Genomic DNA, 17,189 nt, shown 5'->3' on the forward strand with positions numbered 1-17,189 from the left:
TAGAGTTTCTTTCCCGACCACGACCCTGACCACAACTGGGGCCATGACCTCTTTCATGTTTAGCTCGATGGAAGTTCGTCTCATTCGCCTCAGGGAATAGACAAGAACCAGTAGGTCGGCTTTTATGGTTTTTCATTAATATCCCGTTATGTTTCTCGGCCACGAGAAGACACCAGTTCTCCAATTCTTCTGGTCTTGTATTACATTCTCTCCACTTGCAGGGTAGCTAGTGTTTCAAATTTCCCTACATGGTATTTTTTATTTCATCATTGAAACTAGAATCGTCAACACGTATAAGGCATGGGTTTTACATACAAATTTCTCCTGTATCATATAAAGATGCACTTTCTTTAAGCAGCTCCAACAATACACTGAACAGACAACTGCCTTCGAAACTCTTGCAGAAAACGTCTATCACATAACATATAGATTGCAGTAGCATGACCTGTCGCACTATAACCGCAATACGTTGAACTAAAAATTGAAAAGATTACATTTTACATATGTTTCTATGAACTTGTCGTGTACAAGATCAATCATTCTCACAGAAAGAAAAAAAAGGGAAAAGAGAGAAAGCAGCTTGTAAGTCCTGGTTACAAAACACCCCCAACCAGAAAAAGAAAAAGAAGCTCCACCTTCAATAGGGTTGTTTGAAAGTCGAACTTCTTGTTCTTGTCGATACAGGAGGCAACTCCCATCTCTAACTTGGATATAGGGAAGACAGCAGTTTCTATTGTTGAACTTATTTATATCTTTTCCTCATATTCGGTAGTAGCAAAACAGCATAGTGTGCAACCGGAGTTGCCTCCACTATGATAACTGTACATTAGTATGTTCCCCTGTCATCGACGGTTGATCACTAGGTGTAGAAATTTGTGTTCTCATAACATTTTCGAGCGAAGGCCCCATATCATGTACAAGCATAACAGATTCTGAAAGCCGATTCAGTAAGTTAATCAATGCTATAACCTCATTCCGTTGCAAATGCAGCTGAAACAATATACAAACAGGAAAAATGGCCTCCATTAATCATTTGCTTAAGCAATAAGTAACAAACTACTAAGAAAGTCAAATGGAAGATGCAGAAACACATGCCATAAGTTTTGATCTCTTTCCTTTTCTTTTGAACTTCTAAGAAAATCTAAGGAAAGTACATGTATAAACACAATACGCAACCTTAATGAACGGAAACTAAAAGTACCCATACTATTGCACATATCTACAAGGATGGTACAAACTGTTGATCATTAATTCATATAAAACAGAATAAACTAGAAATTGTTTTAGATAAGGCTAATGAGAGTCATTCTTCTGCAAAAAACTTACAGTTTCACCTAAAGGTTCTGGACCATTGACGGAGAATAGGATCTTTAATGCAGTACCAAGACCAAGAACCTGAAGCTTTCCCCAAAGACGACATTTTTCACATCCAATGCAGTCCATCGATGCACTACAATTTTGGTCAGATACCATAAAAAACACATTAATAGATAGTATACCACCAAGATGTCCAAGCAGAAGATCTAGTATAGTGTCTCAACAAGGTAAATGATGTATCTAGAAGGAAAACTGCAGACCGAATTTATTCTGCTCCCAATGAAGTTAAATCAAGTAACATGTATGATCATGTTCACAAACAGATAATACTAATCCAACAATAACAGATGAGAAGAAGCAAGACAATTAAGAACAAGATTTTCTTCATTGTAGGGAGGGACAAAAGGTAAAGGATTTTTCGAGGTGCATAAACACAAGTTAGAAGCATTCTATTCTAGAGAAGTATCAATCAGCTGGGATATCGATTGAGGACCTGATGTTTCTGAACTGCGTCTGAATTTGCTGCAACAGATCAGGCTCGCTTTGACCTTTCCATAACCCCACTTCATCAAAAGGTAAAGGACATGCAGCTTGCAGTTTGGGATTGTAAACCAATTGCTTCATCCAAGATTGTGTTTTTAGGTCGTCCTCCAGATTTCCAGTATCATATGAAGCCTGGTCCAAGTAGTCTGCTGCCTACAAAATATTAAATTAGTTATCAGTCATCATCATTGCTGTTGCTGCTCCTCTCCCATAGCAAGCATATAGATTAAAATACTCACTTTGGTAACAGCACGGAGCACAAACAGGAAAGTGAAGTATAGGTTGTTGACGCGGTCTGGGAATTGTAAGACGCGGTCATACATCAATGTAAGATTCTGTCCCCGCTGAATCATAGCAAAACCAGAAGAAAACAGGATTAGTGTCAGACTGACCATTATCATTGCAAAAGGAAGCTGCTATTGTCCAATCTCAGGAAGAACTTTATTGGCTATAAACATGTGAAGAGACTTGTGATCATTTCTTCAAGACATGTGACGGGATGTTTTGATGTGTTCAACAGTGCTGAAGACAATGAAAATCCATCTTGACTCCAGGTAAACAAAAGTTTCTCCTAAGTATGACAGGAAAACTCCAATACTTGAAATTAGTCATATTTTCCCAACACTCCTTCCTTTTTTGGGGGGGTGGGTGGGTTGTCAAGAAACTGTCACAATCATATTATTAAGACAAAGAGAAGGATGAACACTGAAAAATAGGAACGTAGAGGAAATTTCAGCATGACTTTTCTCATGATAATAAATTCACAAACAAGAAAGAAAAGGTTGTTACAGCTTATGAATTTTCAATCCCTCACAACCATAATTCATCTAATCAAATACCACCTAAGAATTATTGCTTTGACAGATTGAACATTTTCCATATCCACATAAGAAATAAACTCTTGGGAAAGATTGTCCTCACAATTGTTGCACAATAGGTACACTTCCTAGATAAAAAAGCCATGACGGAAAACAAGTGGAAGGGTCCTAATACCGTGTTTGATGCTTCGTCAAGCAAGTAATCAGCAGCTATGTGAATAGAAATTGAAGAGTGGAGGCCAGATATTAATTTATACAATATCTTTTTCTCTGGGCAAATCTCTCCAGATGGATCTGCAAAACATATCACAGGTTAATAGTGGAACTTCAGAAGCTGATGCAAAGTAAATCAGAAATTTTCCCACGGGTCATGTAGGAGAAGCAAAACTATTCAGCCTTAGAAATTTGTTATTGAAATACTGTAGATTCCAAGATTAATCTGTCAGCAAGTTCTGAACCCAAAATTCCAATACTTCTCAGTCATGAATCTCCATATAAACGAAGTTTAGCCGATCTCTCCAAACTGGATGTACACCATGTTCACCCAATAAACATGCATATTCACTCAGAAAGGTGCAACAAGAAATGTCAAAAATCATTGACCTTTGATAGACTGACATATCACTTGATCTTTTCAAACCAGGAAAGAGTGCGTAAAGTTGGTCCTTTCCTTACTTAGTTGAAGTCACCTTATAATAACCCTCCTCATAATTAAGTTAACAAATACGGCAATTTCAATCTCAGACATTACATTCTTCCAGTTATTGCTAGTAACATTGCAAGTCTACTTAAAAAGCATAATGCTTTAGACCCCTCCTCATAATATTGATAACTAAATTATGTCAACTACAATACGAGGTGACTAAACTTCATCATAGGTAGTACATCAAAAGTATTCTGAAAATTCTAACACAGTAGGAGAAAAGAAAGTGTAACAACCATGTGTCTAAGCATAGAAAACTGTGCAGGCATTATATAAATCAAAGGAACTATCACTATCTTAAAGGTGCTAGCTCACCAATGCATGTTCTTCACATCCATTATAAGATGTCTATACCCAAAGACATAGAGCCAGGCAAAGAATAGAAGAGGAGATAGAGAAGTGGAACAGTTCCATACTGATACAAAGAAGAAGCTAAGAGGTAAAAAGTAAATGAACCAGCTTACATTTAGGGCAGTTTTCTATATAGATAGCATCCCATATTCTTCTAGCAGATGGACCACTGTACCCAGTGTAGCGTTCAGGGTTCAACTGGAGATTAACATATGTCATTTCAGCTGAAAGTGAAAAAAAATAATATTAATCCTTCCCAATTTCAGAAAATATTACTATGATGCAGGCGAAATTACAAAAAGGGATTTAAGGAGGCGAAAAATGCATAGCAGAAAAAATGGGTTAACTCTGCCGCAAAGCAGTGACCCGTGCCTGAAATTGAATTGCAAGGAGGCCTGTAAATTTTCCACACTGTGCAGATGAGTGGTCTTAAGTAGTGGAACTAACGAGTCAAGTATTATACAACCAGTACTTCAGTTAATTTATCTATTTTCTTTTCTGGTGGTCTCTTTTTTCTCCGTTTTTCTTTCATTTTGGGTGGGCAAGGATTGGAGCTATATACAACCATAGAAAGTGAACAACCATTATCTGTCTCATCATCATTCGTCCATGGGTTGTCCACTTCCACCCAGCCTTTGAATGCTTTGGAGTCTATTGTACGATCAACAGCTGCCTCAGGGTTTTCTTCTAGACAGACTAGATTACTTGAAGAAAGTCGATGACTTTGCGCCTTAAATGGCTCAGGAAATTCGGTGTCTGGGCATTCACATACACTGCAGTCTCGTAAACGGCACATTCCATCATCTGGCCAGAATGGACAATCACACCACAACTTAACCTGCAAACTTAAAACACGGGGTGGATAAAAATGGAACTGGATATTGAGCAAGCAATCAGCAATGCATCGTGAGAAGGTTTAAAAATAGAAAAGAAGCAAGTGACGACAGCATAAACAGTAGGCTGCTAATGTTCTTGTTTGAAGCTGAAGCTTATGTCATCGAATTATACATGAAATCAATGACATAAAGTTGAAAGAGAACCACAATCCTTATTTAAGAAAGAACAAGAAAATACAGAGATGGAAATTGAGAAGTATATCATAGGATGCCATTAAAGAGGTATCATGGAGATGAGCACCCTTTTCCTGCCTTATTCAAGAGAAACTTCAAACCTTCCTGTTCCAGCCAAAAAAGAAAGTAGCTTGCAACTTCACAGGCTTTCATGGAATAGATCTTGTCGGAAGCGTCTGTATAATTTAAGCGAAGGATTTCTCCTTGATAAGGCTGAAGGCTTCTTGACGAGCTCGGTCGAGATGCTCCCTTCAGATGGAGCAAACAAATTTTGGGTGTGATACTTATTAGTTGTTGTTATTGATATCAGAATCAAGGGCAGCCCAGTACAAGTGCAATCTAATCATGTCAACTTGAACTTTCTCCTGTCTATGCAAAAAAAAAAAATCTTTGGCATCCAGTTGAGAGAATTGATTAAAGCAAAGAATAAGTTCTGTGATGTTATTGGTTACCATGAATGGCTAGCCAGAAAAATCTTCTAGATGCTCCCCATATTCAGATCGAGCTAATGTTTTAATATTGGAGATCTTATTTTCCACCTTCGAGGCATACATGACTGTCTTTAGATTGCAAATGTTTCAAGTACTTGCAGTTTGGAAGCAGTTTCCAAGTAGATAAAAGTTTTTGGATGCAACAAGCAATAGGTTCAAGTGGGATCAATTTATTGCTGATTAGATGTATGCTTTCCAGCATCCCATTATCTTCTGCTTTACTGCTGTCTCAGAATCTGTCCTAAAGTGGTAAGTAATAAGCTATCCCAGCCACCTCTTCTGGATAGTCTGATTCGTGAACTAACAGACAGTAAAGAATTTCTAAGCGGTAGGAACATATTAGCATGTACAACTGACAGCTCAAATGGTTTTAATTCTAAGCAGATTAAGTACATGAGCACGCTAAATATTTTCCACGAGATTGAGATGTGATTAAATGCATACCTTGAAATATCTGAAAAATGGTGTTTTAACAATTTCTTGGAGCAATGGATGTAATACTTCATTGTTAAGATGATTCACAGTCTCGTAGTCACAACAACAGTCTTCCACAACCCCACTATACTTGCCTGCCCCCTGCAAATATTTTGCCATAGCAAAACCCAACTCAGAGAAAATTCACTTCTATAAATTTCAAAATTAAAAATTTTGAACTTCATGCCATCACTCTAAGACTGAATTTCATGTAGTATTGATCCATCAGTCCAAATAATCCATCAAATCAAATAATAATAATAATAATCTCAGCTTAAAAACTAGAGCTAGACCAGGAAACAAATAGTAAAATATTACTACCATTTACTATCTTTTTCCAGAAAAATCAAACAATTAGGCAAGTCATACATTCTTTTTCTTAATCTCCAAACGGAGAAAAAAAATGAATTACATCCCAACATAGGGAAACACAATCCATCAATTAATCAACTAAACCTCAATGCCAAACTATACAATATAAATCACGTATATATTCCGCTCTAATAGGGCACAATCTTTCTTGTAATAGAGTTGAAATTTTCTATGAGTATAAAAAATATTCACACAATCAGGTTACACTTAAAAGGTAATTATAGGTAGCTTTATTTAATTTAATATCCTAAATAAAGGAAAGTAACCTGTTATAACTTATACTGATGGTGAAAGTGCATATAACTTAAATCCTTTGTGATATAACATTATTTATATTCCAATAATTTGAACTTCATGTCATCATCAATTTAATCTACAAAGCTCAATAACTCTGAACAATCCCAAACAGTGTCATTTCTTCGGATAATAAACCAAAAAAAAGTCATCAATAACAATAACGTCAGCTGAATAGTAATTATAAATAAACCAAAAAAAAAAAACCTGAGAACAGTTGCATCTTTTGCCAGTGCTACTGAAGGGATGGAATGTACGGAATTTGGTGGTACTGACGAAAACAGCGAAGAGTACAACAATTAAAGCACCAATAAACCATGCGTATTGAATTCTATAAGTATTCTTCTTCTTATCAATTTCGGGCTTCGCCATGCGGATTTGAAGCAGCGTTTGGTCGCTAAGCGAAATCGGCGAATGTGAAGGAAGAAACGGACATGAAAAAAAAATGAAATTCCAACTATGGAAATGGAAAAATGCCAGGGGCGGTTAGTTAACGGTTTTGATTAGGCGGTCTCATATGGAAATGAAACAAAAAGGGAAGAAAAAAGAATTTCCTTCCCCACCTCCCCCCATTTACTCGTGTTGAGGGATATAAAATAATAGTATAAGTTATTAAGAACCCGTTTAGCCAAAGATTTTGTCAAAATAAATTTAGATTTTATTTGGCAAACACATGTTTGACCATAAATTTTGCCTACAATTTGGCAAAATCCCAAATCCCAAAACCAACTCAATAGCTAGTTTTGGGCCAAAATATCACTTTATTACATATTCTTAAAATGGGGCATTTGTATCTATACCCGCTTTTTGTGTCATGTTTTAACTTGTGCCCGCTTTGCAAAAAAATTTGCAAGCGTACCCATTTTTTCGCATAACTTAAGCATACGAGGTTAAAGTAGCAAAGACAATCATACAAAACTTCAGCATTCTAGTAGTCGGGCCTGAAGTTCAGTTCTAGAGTTGAAGTTTTTGTTTTGTAACTGGCGATCTGAAGTTTTTGTTTGTAACTGTCGAACTTCAACTCTAGAGCTGAAGTTTTTGTTTTGTAAATGTCGAACTTCAGCTCTAGAGCTGAAGTTTTTGTTTGTAACTGGCGAACTTCAGCTCTAGAGCTGAAATTTCTATTTTTGGGGAGGAAGATTGACCTTTCAAATTCCATATTCTAAGTATGGAGATGGCTTCATTGATTTATTGTGGATCGAAACGTCGAGGAACGCACTATGGTTCTGCTTGACCATAACATCTCGACGATGGAGACGGTGTTAAGGGGATTCAGAGAAATGCAAAAATATATTTGAGATTTTGAGAACATCAACCATATCACAAAAAGGTTTTCTTACGTTACAATTATTTTAATTATGTATAGTAAGATGGCTTCTGAGGAATTGAGTGAAGCCACAGAAGGAGAGATATTGTTAGATCAATGTTAAGTGCTGGAGAGATATGGAGATCACTGGGAGAAGGAGAAGGAGAAAGGGAACTGAAATTGTTTAAAAAGTGGGTACAAGTTAAAAGTTTTAAAAAAAATAGGTATAGGTTAAATGGGGGCGACCAAATAGGGCGCCCCGTGCAATTTTTACTTTTAAAATTGCCCCAAACCTTTGTATTTTTTAAAGAGGCCACTATTTATTATTTTGTAACAATGTTGTTTCGTCTTTTCGGTCATCTGATAGTGTATCATGTAGTTCATTATAAAATGATAATTTTGTACCAAATTTATTTATGTTTATAAGTCATGTTTCATGTTTTTCTAAAATAAATTTGGAAAATATGTTTTGAAAACTGATGTCCAAACACATTTTTACCTTCAAACCAAACTTTGCCTAAATCAGATTTTCAAAACAAATTTGGAATCTATGGCCAAACGCTAGCTAAAATATATGTATTAAGCGGTATAAAATATGAGACAATAATACGTAATATTAATATAGAGTTAAATTATTTAAAGATAAAATTTTCTTAAAATAAGTTATTCATGTATAATAATCTCGTTATAATTAATTATCACATAACAATTCATTCACTATTAATTATTATATGAACAACTTCTGCATTATAATCTTCACATAACTTGTAAGTGAACCAAACTATTTCTTAAGTTTGACAAATTTAACTTTAAAAAGAGTTTCAAGTCACAAATTAAGGTTAATTCATTGATCCTAATTCTTATTGTAAATTTTTATTTAACGTATTTATTTTAATATTTGAAATTTGTTATGTTTACATATTTATTTTTAGAAAAAGTATGCAAGTCGTGATATTTACAGGAAGAATAAAAATAATGAATTTTGAAATATTAAAGTTCTATGAGGTGGTGCTTGCCCCGTCTGTTAGGGATATAGTAGATATGCCCTAGATCTAATATCATATTTGATGATTTGAGCATATTTTTGTGAACATTATTTGATATGAAATATATATGACACCTGATATTCTTTTATCATAGTTATTAATTAATTGTTTGATTAATTTGATAAGGTCCTTGATTAAATTTTGAGATTTGTCATCGTGATAGAGATCATGATAATGAGAGCAAAGTCTCTTATAATTTAATTTAAATTTGTTCTTGATCGTAGGATTATTAACTTGGACATTAGTAATCCGGTTAGATCAATATTTATGTGATCATCTTTATGGGATAAAGATTAGTTGATCTCATTAACTAAATCACATAGATAGATAATGCATATAGAGATATGATCATTGAACCGACTCATTGGATAAATCCTAATGGTTAGAATTACCAGAAACTGTCAATAAGATATTCTCTTGAAGAATGTGATGTAAGAGTTTCCGTTGACCTGAGATCGTCATAGTAATTGACAAGTTATTTATTGTGCTTTGATACCAGACACCTATGGCCCTAGGGCGATAGTTGAAAGGATATTGGGTACGATTAAATACTTGTAGAATTAGTGATGGATCAAGATGAAATCTATCAACTCTTGGTAATGAGTTTAAGCTCCATGTTGTCATGAATTATAAATGACCAAATTAAGACCTTGGCCAGGACAATTGAATGAAAGAAGAAGTGAGTTTCTTAGGTCATTCAATGGCCGATTATATTTGACATGAACACATAGTTGGTCGCCTATTAGGATTTGACAGTTGAACCATATCCTAGGGTGATCCAGAGTTATAAGGACAGAAGGAATTACTACATTATTCTTCTACTGGTTCTTGAGAGTAAATTGTATACTTCATACTATCCGGTCGTTAAGGAGTGTTGCTAGACTCCACCCTTGATTAGTATATTGATGTGATCAATTTACTACCGGTTTAGTATTGAACCTATGGAGTCACACACTTACGAGTGTTCTGATCTTTGCTAAAGGATTAATTAACTTATTATTTGATAATTAAATTAAGAAATTTAATTAGTCAAATTGATTTAGTTATTAGTCCAAATGAAATATTATTATATTCTTTGCTAGCACAGAGGATATAATTAATATTGTGAACAAATTGAAGTTTCTATTTGGAATAAAAATTAAATTATATCTCTTGGTTGAAATATATATGTGATATATATAATAAATATTTAGTTATATAAAATATTAATTGAAATCTTTGATTGAATCCAATTTCGAATTGGATTAGCAAAGTAAACGTCCATAAAAGGACTCGCCGGCAACGTGATATCCTTTTAAGAATGAGATGTCATTTTCTATAGTAAAATACCAACAAGGATTTTAGAATCCAAATTGGAATTGAATATGCAAAGTCTAATTTTTCGGTGGTTTTTTTTGGAAAGAAAAGTCCAATTTAGAATTGGACAACATCTTCACGTCGGCTATCAAATTCAAAGAATGAGATTAGTAGTATATGTATAAGGTCAAAATGATTTGTTGGATACTTTGTCCTATTATGAATAAGATTTGTATTTTACAATATAAAATTATAAGAATCCAATTTTGATTTTTGATCCTCAACGGTCTTCATGTGTTTCTTAACATAAATTAATAATTTGGTGCTTGAGTATATATATATATAGATATCGTACTTCACCCAAAAAAAGGTGAACAAGTGATATAATTTTTAAGAAGCCACAAAAAACCAAGAAATATTCTTGACAAGAAAACTTAGTTTCTTGTTCTTTCTATTTTAGTTGAAGTTTTTGAGAAAACTTTCAACAAAATATTTCGTTTAATTTGTTCGCGGGTTTCATTGATTAAAGAATTGATAGCAAGGATCGGTCTCGGTGTGGATACGCATAGAGTTTTCGTACTGTCGAAGAAATTTTGAAACGAGACACTCTTTACCAGGTACGTCTTAGATCCGATCTTTGGCATGTAAATAAATTTTAAACACGAAAAGATCTTCCTAGGATTGTTATTGTCTTCCGCTGCGTGTTACGAACACCTATACGCAATCCTACAGTGGTATCAGAGCCGTGGTTTATTGTGCCTAAAATTTATTTACGAAATATTTTAATATTATATTTGAAGAGTTCAAACCATAATATATGTGTCTTATGCAATAGTCAAATCGTTTGAATGTTGCTATTATTTTATTGTGGATAAATTATGCATTCATATAACTATTGAGATAGTTCATAACTTGAATTTGAAATTTTGTATTAGATACAATGAGAATCTATAATAGGTTACATGATCCTATGGTTATTTTTAATTATTATTAGTTCATGAGATGTTAATTAATAACAATATTCTAGCATGAATTCTTTTATGTAATATATATAAGATAAACATGTTAGAGGATGTTGAATTTCGTTTTTATGTCATGTGCTTGTTCATTACATAATTTTGAATTATTTATTACATGTGATGTAAATTAATTTAGGACTAAGCATGTAGACAACTTGAACTAAATTCACATGCTATAAAAGATTTGATCTTCATGTTATTAAAAATTATTTTAGTACCAATTCCCTCTTACTAAAAATTTGAGTTCTTGAATAATAAAATATAAGATATTTTATTATAGAGCTATCCATCAAAGTAAATAATTTTACTTACTTCTTGTTTATAAGGAGCGTCCTGACAACCAGGAGACTTATAGTTCGAGAATATGTTAAATTATTTATTTGCATTAGATGTATGAATTGAAAGAATTATTCAATTTTACACTAGATGCCTGGACTACCCGGGGAGTATAAAATTTAATAAGTTCTTTGCTATCATGATGGTTGAACTCAACTATGCCAATAGGATCGACCTGACTACCAGAGGACTATTTGACATAGAGCTATTTAAGGAAGTTGTATAGGGATACAGTTGGTAAGAGTACCTACCTTTAAAATATATGTGAGAAACGACTTGACTTCCAAGGGGCTCATACATATTGTTAAAGGATTTCTTTACTCCACTAACAAAAATAAAGATTTCGTAAACTATAATGAGGGTAAATAGTTTAAAATAATTAGTGGAAATATCATATAGATAAAAGTCCATGTCTTTATGATATATGCAAATATGCTCTTATATTATTGCCTTTTCTTTTCTATATTTTAGATTTCTCAATATGTCTGCTATATCACTACGTGCAATACTTGAGACCAATAAGTTGGTAGGACCAAACTTTGATGATTGATACAGAAATTTGAGAATTGTTCTCATGCATGAAAAGCTTATTCATGTGATCGATAAGCCTGCCAAGGAAGTCCCGGATGAGAATGATGATGATGCCACCAAGATTTATCAGAAATACTTGGAAGAATGTCTTACTATCAAATGTATCATTCTCGCTTCTATGAATTCTGAACTACAAAGGAAATATCAGGATATGGATCTAACTGCAATCATTGAACATCTTAAGAAGATGTTTGGTACACAAAGCAGGACAACTAGATACCAGTTATCTAAGGCTTTATTTGGATCCAAATTGACTGGAAACTCTCCAGTTGGACCCTATGTCAATCGTATCATTGATCTTATTGAAGAACTTGAGAAGTTGGGGTGCAAACTAGGTAAAGAGCTTTCTCAAGATTTGATCTTGCAGTCACTATCAGAATCCTTTTCACAATTTGTTATTAATTTTAATATGAATAAAATGGATTGTGATATTCATGAGATGCTCAACATGCTGATTGATTATGAGAGTCAACTTGCATCTGAGAAGAAGAAAGGAACCGTCATGTTGGTTGGAAACTCTTCTAAGAAGAAGGGTAAGAGTAAAATTAAACACAAGAAGAAACCTATTGCGCCTAAGGGTGGTTTGACCAAACCCAAAGGCAAAAGAGGCAAAGTCGACCAATCTGACGCTGAGTGTTTCCACTATAAGAAGATAGGACATTGGAAGAGAAACTTCCCGGAGTATCTTGCAACTCTAAATGATAAGAAACAAGGTAAGACTCAACTGAAAAATGATTTCAAAGTTTCTTTAACTACTACTGATGTTTCATTGTGGGTATTAGATACTGGCAGTGGTTATAACATCTGCAATATGTTGCAGGGGTTCCAAATAAGTAGAAGGTTGAAGAAAAGAGAAATTAATCTACAAGTTGGAAATGGTGCAAAAGTTGCGGCCATAGCTGTAGGATCAATTTCTTTAATAATGCCTACGGGCAAAGTACTTATGTTGGATGATTGTTATTACGTTCCTAAATTTGTTTCGAACATAATTTCAGCTTCTATATTAGATAAACGTGGTTTTCACATAAATATAGGCAATGATATTTGCTCTATTTATTAAGATAATTTATATGTGAATGGCTATCTCCAACATGATGTTTATGTCTTACCTAATGTGAATGCTAATTCAATTATGCATGTTTCAAGTCTTAAGAGAAAAAGAGATGATCAAGTAAATCATACATACCTTTGGCATTGTAGGCTTGGTCATATTGGAGAGAAAAGAATTAACAAGTTATACAAGGAAGGGTACCTTGACAAATATGATTTTGAATCATATCCAACTTGTGAATCTTGTCTCAAAGGAAAAATGACCAAATCTCCATTTACTGAAAGTGGAGAAAGAGCTACTGAATTATTGGGACTAATTCATATAGATGTTTGTGGGCACATGAAAATTCAAGCTAGAGGTGGATATTCTTACTTCATCACTTTCACTGAAGATATGTCAAGCTATGGATTTGTGTATCTTATGAAACACAAGTCTGAATCTTTTGAAATGTTCAAAAGGTTCCGTAGTGAAGTTGAGAAGCAAACTGGTAAAAGTATCAAAATACTAAGGTATGATAGAGAAGGAGAATATCTTAGTGAAGATTTTACCAGATATCTCAAAGAGAATGGGATTCTCTCACAGTGGACACCTCCAGGAACACCACAACACAATAATGTGTCTGAAAGGAGAAATCGAACCTTATTAGATATGGTGAGATCTATGATGGGGTTCACTGATCTTCCAATAAATTTATGGGGATATACTTTGGAAGCAACAACATACTTACTTAATAAAGTTCCCACTAAGTCAGTCTCTACAACACCATATGAGATATGGAAAGGATGTAAGCCTAACCTTAAACATATTAAAGTTTGGGGTTGTCCAACTTATGTTAAGAGACTCCTGTCTGATAAACTTGACTCAAGATCTGATAAATGTAGGTTCATTGGGTACCCCAAGGAAATAATGGGATATTATTTCTATCACCTTTCTGACCATAAAGTGTTTGTGGCCAGATGAGCAACCTTTTTGGAAAGGGAATTTCTTTTAGAAGGAAATTATAATGGAGAAATAGAACTTGATGAAGTTCAAGAAACTAATGAATCAACACAATGTAAAGATCATGAGACCCAAGTTGAAGAACCTTTATTGAACGTTTCAATTGACAAGGAAGTTGCCATCTTCAACGGTTGAAGTTCAAGAACTAAATGAAGTTCAAGAACAGGTTAATGAACCAGTTCCAGACCAAATTGAACAACAACCAAATCCAGCACAAGGTGAACAGGTTGTATAAGTACCTCTTAGAAGGTCTACACGAGAACGTCATGTACCAACTAGATTAAATTTAATGGTACAGGATAATATATCAAATGAGGTTGATCATAATGATGATGACCCTAAGACCTATGAAGAGTCTATACAAAGTTCTGATTATGAGAAGTGGCCAAAGGCCATGGAATCTGAAATAGAATCTATAAAGGAAAATAAAGTATGGACTTTAGTTGAACCTTCAAAGGATATAAAACCTATAGGATGTAAATAGGTTTTTAAGAAAAAGATTGGAGCAGACGGAAAGGTGGAGACCTACAAAGCCCGTCTTGTTGCCAAGGGATATCGTCAGAAAGAAGGAGTCGACTATGACGAGACTTTCTCTCCCGTGGCAATGCTCAAATCTATTCGGATTTTGCTTGCTATAGCAGCATACTATGATTATGAAATATGGCAAATGGATGTGAAAATAGCTTTCCTTAATGGTGAGCTAGAAGAGGATGTGTACATGACACAACCTGAAGGTTTCACATCTTCATCTGATCATAATAAAATTTGTAAGCTACAAAGATCTATTTATGGACTAAAGCAAGCTTCTCGAAGTTGGAATATTTGCTTTAACAAGACAATTGAAAAGTTCAAATTTGTTAGATGCGAAGAAGAACCTTGTGTGTACAAAAAGGTTAGTGGGAGCACAATTATATTCTTAGTGTTGTATGTTGATGATATATTACTCATAGAGAATGACATACCGGCATTGTAAAGCACCAAGATTTGGCTATCTGAACAGTTCTCCATGAAAGACTTGGGAGAAGCAGCTTATATATTAGGAATAAAGATCTATAGAGATAGATCTAGCAAGCTGCTTGGACTTTCCCAGTCTTTGTACATTGATACCATCTTATAGAGATATAACATGGATAATTCCAAAAGAGGCTATCTACCGATAGGCACTGGAATTACTCTCAATAGGGAGGATTGTCCTAAAACATCTGAAGAGAGAGAACGCATGAGTAGGATCCCATACACTAGTGCAGTGGGAGCTATTATGTATACCATGACATGTACACGTCCTGATGTGGGTTATGCACTTGGAGTGACTAGCCGATATCAGACAAATCCTGGTGAGGAACAATGGAAGGTGGTGAAGACCATTCTTAAGTACTTAAGAAGGACTAAAGACCAATTCCTCATCTATGGAGATTTTGAGTTGAAACATGAAGGTTACACTGATGCAAGTTTCTCTTCAGATAGAGATGATAGAAAATCTACTTCTGGTTATATATTCACCTTAAATGGTGGTGCGGTGAGTTGGAAAAGTTCCAAACAAGCTACAGTAACTGATTCAGTAACTGAAGTAGAATACATAGCAGCTAGTGAAGCTGCTAAGGAAGCTGTATGGATGAAAAAGTTCTTAACTGAACTTGGTGTGGTTCCTTCAATAGAAGGTGCAGTTCCACTGTTGTGTGACAATACTGGAGCCATTGCTCAAGTAAAAGAACCAAGATCACACCAAAAATCCAAACACGTTCTGCGAAGGTATCAATTGATAAGAGAGATCATTGAACGTGGAGACGTCGATTTTAAAAAGTTGATGGAAAAGAAAATGCTGCAGACCCATTCACTAAAGCTCTTGGCGCAAAGGAGTTTGACAAGCAAAAGTGAAAATTGGGAATGAAGTACAAGAACGATTGGCTCTAGTGCAAGTGGGAGATTTTTAGGGATATAGTAGATATGCCCTAGATCCAATATCATATTTGATGATTTGAACATATTTTTGTGAACATTATTTGATATGAAATATATATGGCACCTGATATTCTTTTATCATAGTTATTAATTAATTGTTTGATTAATTTGATAAGGTCCTTGATTAAATTTTGAGATTTGTCATCGCGATAGAGATCATGATAATGAGAGCAAAGTCTCTTATAATTTAATTTAAATTTGTTCTTGATCGTAGGATTACTAACTTGGACATTAGTAATCCGGTTAAATCAATATTTATGTGATCGTCTTTATGAGATAAAGATTAGTTGATCTCATTAACTAAATCACATAGATAGATGATGCATATAGAGATATGATCATTGAACCGACTCATTGGATAAATCCTAATGGTTAGAATTACCATAAACTGTCAATAGGATATTCTCTTGAAGAATGTGATGTAAGAGTTTCCTTTGACTTGAGATCGTCATAGTAATTGACAAGTTATGTATTGTGCTTTGATACCAGACACCTATGGCCCTAGGCGATAGTTGAAAGGATATTGGGTACGATTAAATACTTGTAGAATTAGTAATGGATCAAGATGGAATCTATCTACTCTTGGTAATGAGTTTAAGCTCCATGTTGTCATGAATTATAAACGACCAAATTAAGACCTTGGTCAGGGCAATTGAATGAAAGAAGAAATGAGTTTCTTAGGTCATTCAATGGTCGATTATATTTGACATGAACACATAGTTGGTCGCCTATTAGGATTTGACAGTTGAACCATATCCTAGGGTGATCCAGAGCTATAAGGACAAAAGAAATTACTACATTATTCTTCTACTGGTTCTTGAGAGTAAATTGTATACATCATACTATCCTGTTGTTAAGGAGTGTTGCTAGACGCCACCCTTGATTAGTATATTGATGTGATCAATTTACTACCAGTTTAGTATTGAACCTATGGGGTTGCATACTTACGAGTGTTCTGATCTTTGCTAAAGGATTAATTAACTTATTATTTGATAATTAAATTAAGGAATTTAATTAGTCAAATTGATTTAGTTATTAGTCCAAATGAAATATTATTATATTCTTTGCTAGCACAGAGGATATAATTAATATTGTGAACAAATTGAAGTTTCTATTTGGAATAAAAATTAAATTATATCTCTTGGTTGAAATA

General features: G+C 34.3%; 2 protein-coding genes across 2 annotated transcripts; one reads left to right on the forward strand and one right to left on the reverse strand.

Moving 5' to 3' along the window:
* Positions 1 to 448: 448 nt before the first annotated feature.
* LOC104249744 (endoplasmic reticulum oxidoreductin-1-like) lies at positions 449 to 6,997 on the reverse strand. Its single transcript, XM_009806224.2, has 9 exons — positions 6,641 to 6,997; positions 5,738 to 5,869; positions 4,315 to 4,570; positions 3,846 to 3,956; positions 2,854 to 2,972; positions 2,100 to 2,204; positions 1,811 to 2,013; positions 1,327 to 1,450; positions 449 to 990 (listed from the first exon to the last, which is right to left on the reverse strand). Exons 1-9 carry the CDS (start codon positions 6,803 to 6,805, stop codon positions 811 to 813), a joined length of 1,395 nt encoding a protein of 464 aa, XP_009804526.1. The 5' UTR covers positions 6,806 to 6,997; the 3' UTR covers positions 449 to 810.
* A 6,339-nt stretch (positions 6,998 to 13,336) lies between these two features.
* Positions 13,337 to 15,965, forward strand: LOC138882816 (uncharacterized). The gene is made up of 4 exons (XM_070163450.1): positions 13,337 to 13,587; positions 14,189 to 14,303; positions 14,376 to 14,507; positions 15,429 to 15,965. Exons 1-4 carry the CDS (start codon positions 13,337 to 13,339, stop codon positions 15,963 to 15,965), a joined length of 1,035 nt encoding a protein of 344 aa, XP_070019551.1.
* The last annotated feature ends 1,224 nt before the right edge of the window (positions 15,966 to 17,189 follow it).

The sequence above is a fragment of the Nicotiana sylvestris genome, chromosome 12 (assembly GCF_000393655.2).
Source record: "Nicotiana sylvestris chromosome 12, ASM39365v2, whole genome shotgun sequence".
NCBI lineage: Eukaryota > Viridiplantae > Streptophyta > Magnoliopsida > Solanales > Solanaceae > Nicotiana > Nicotiana sylvestris.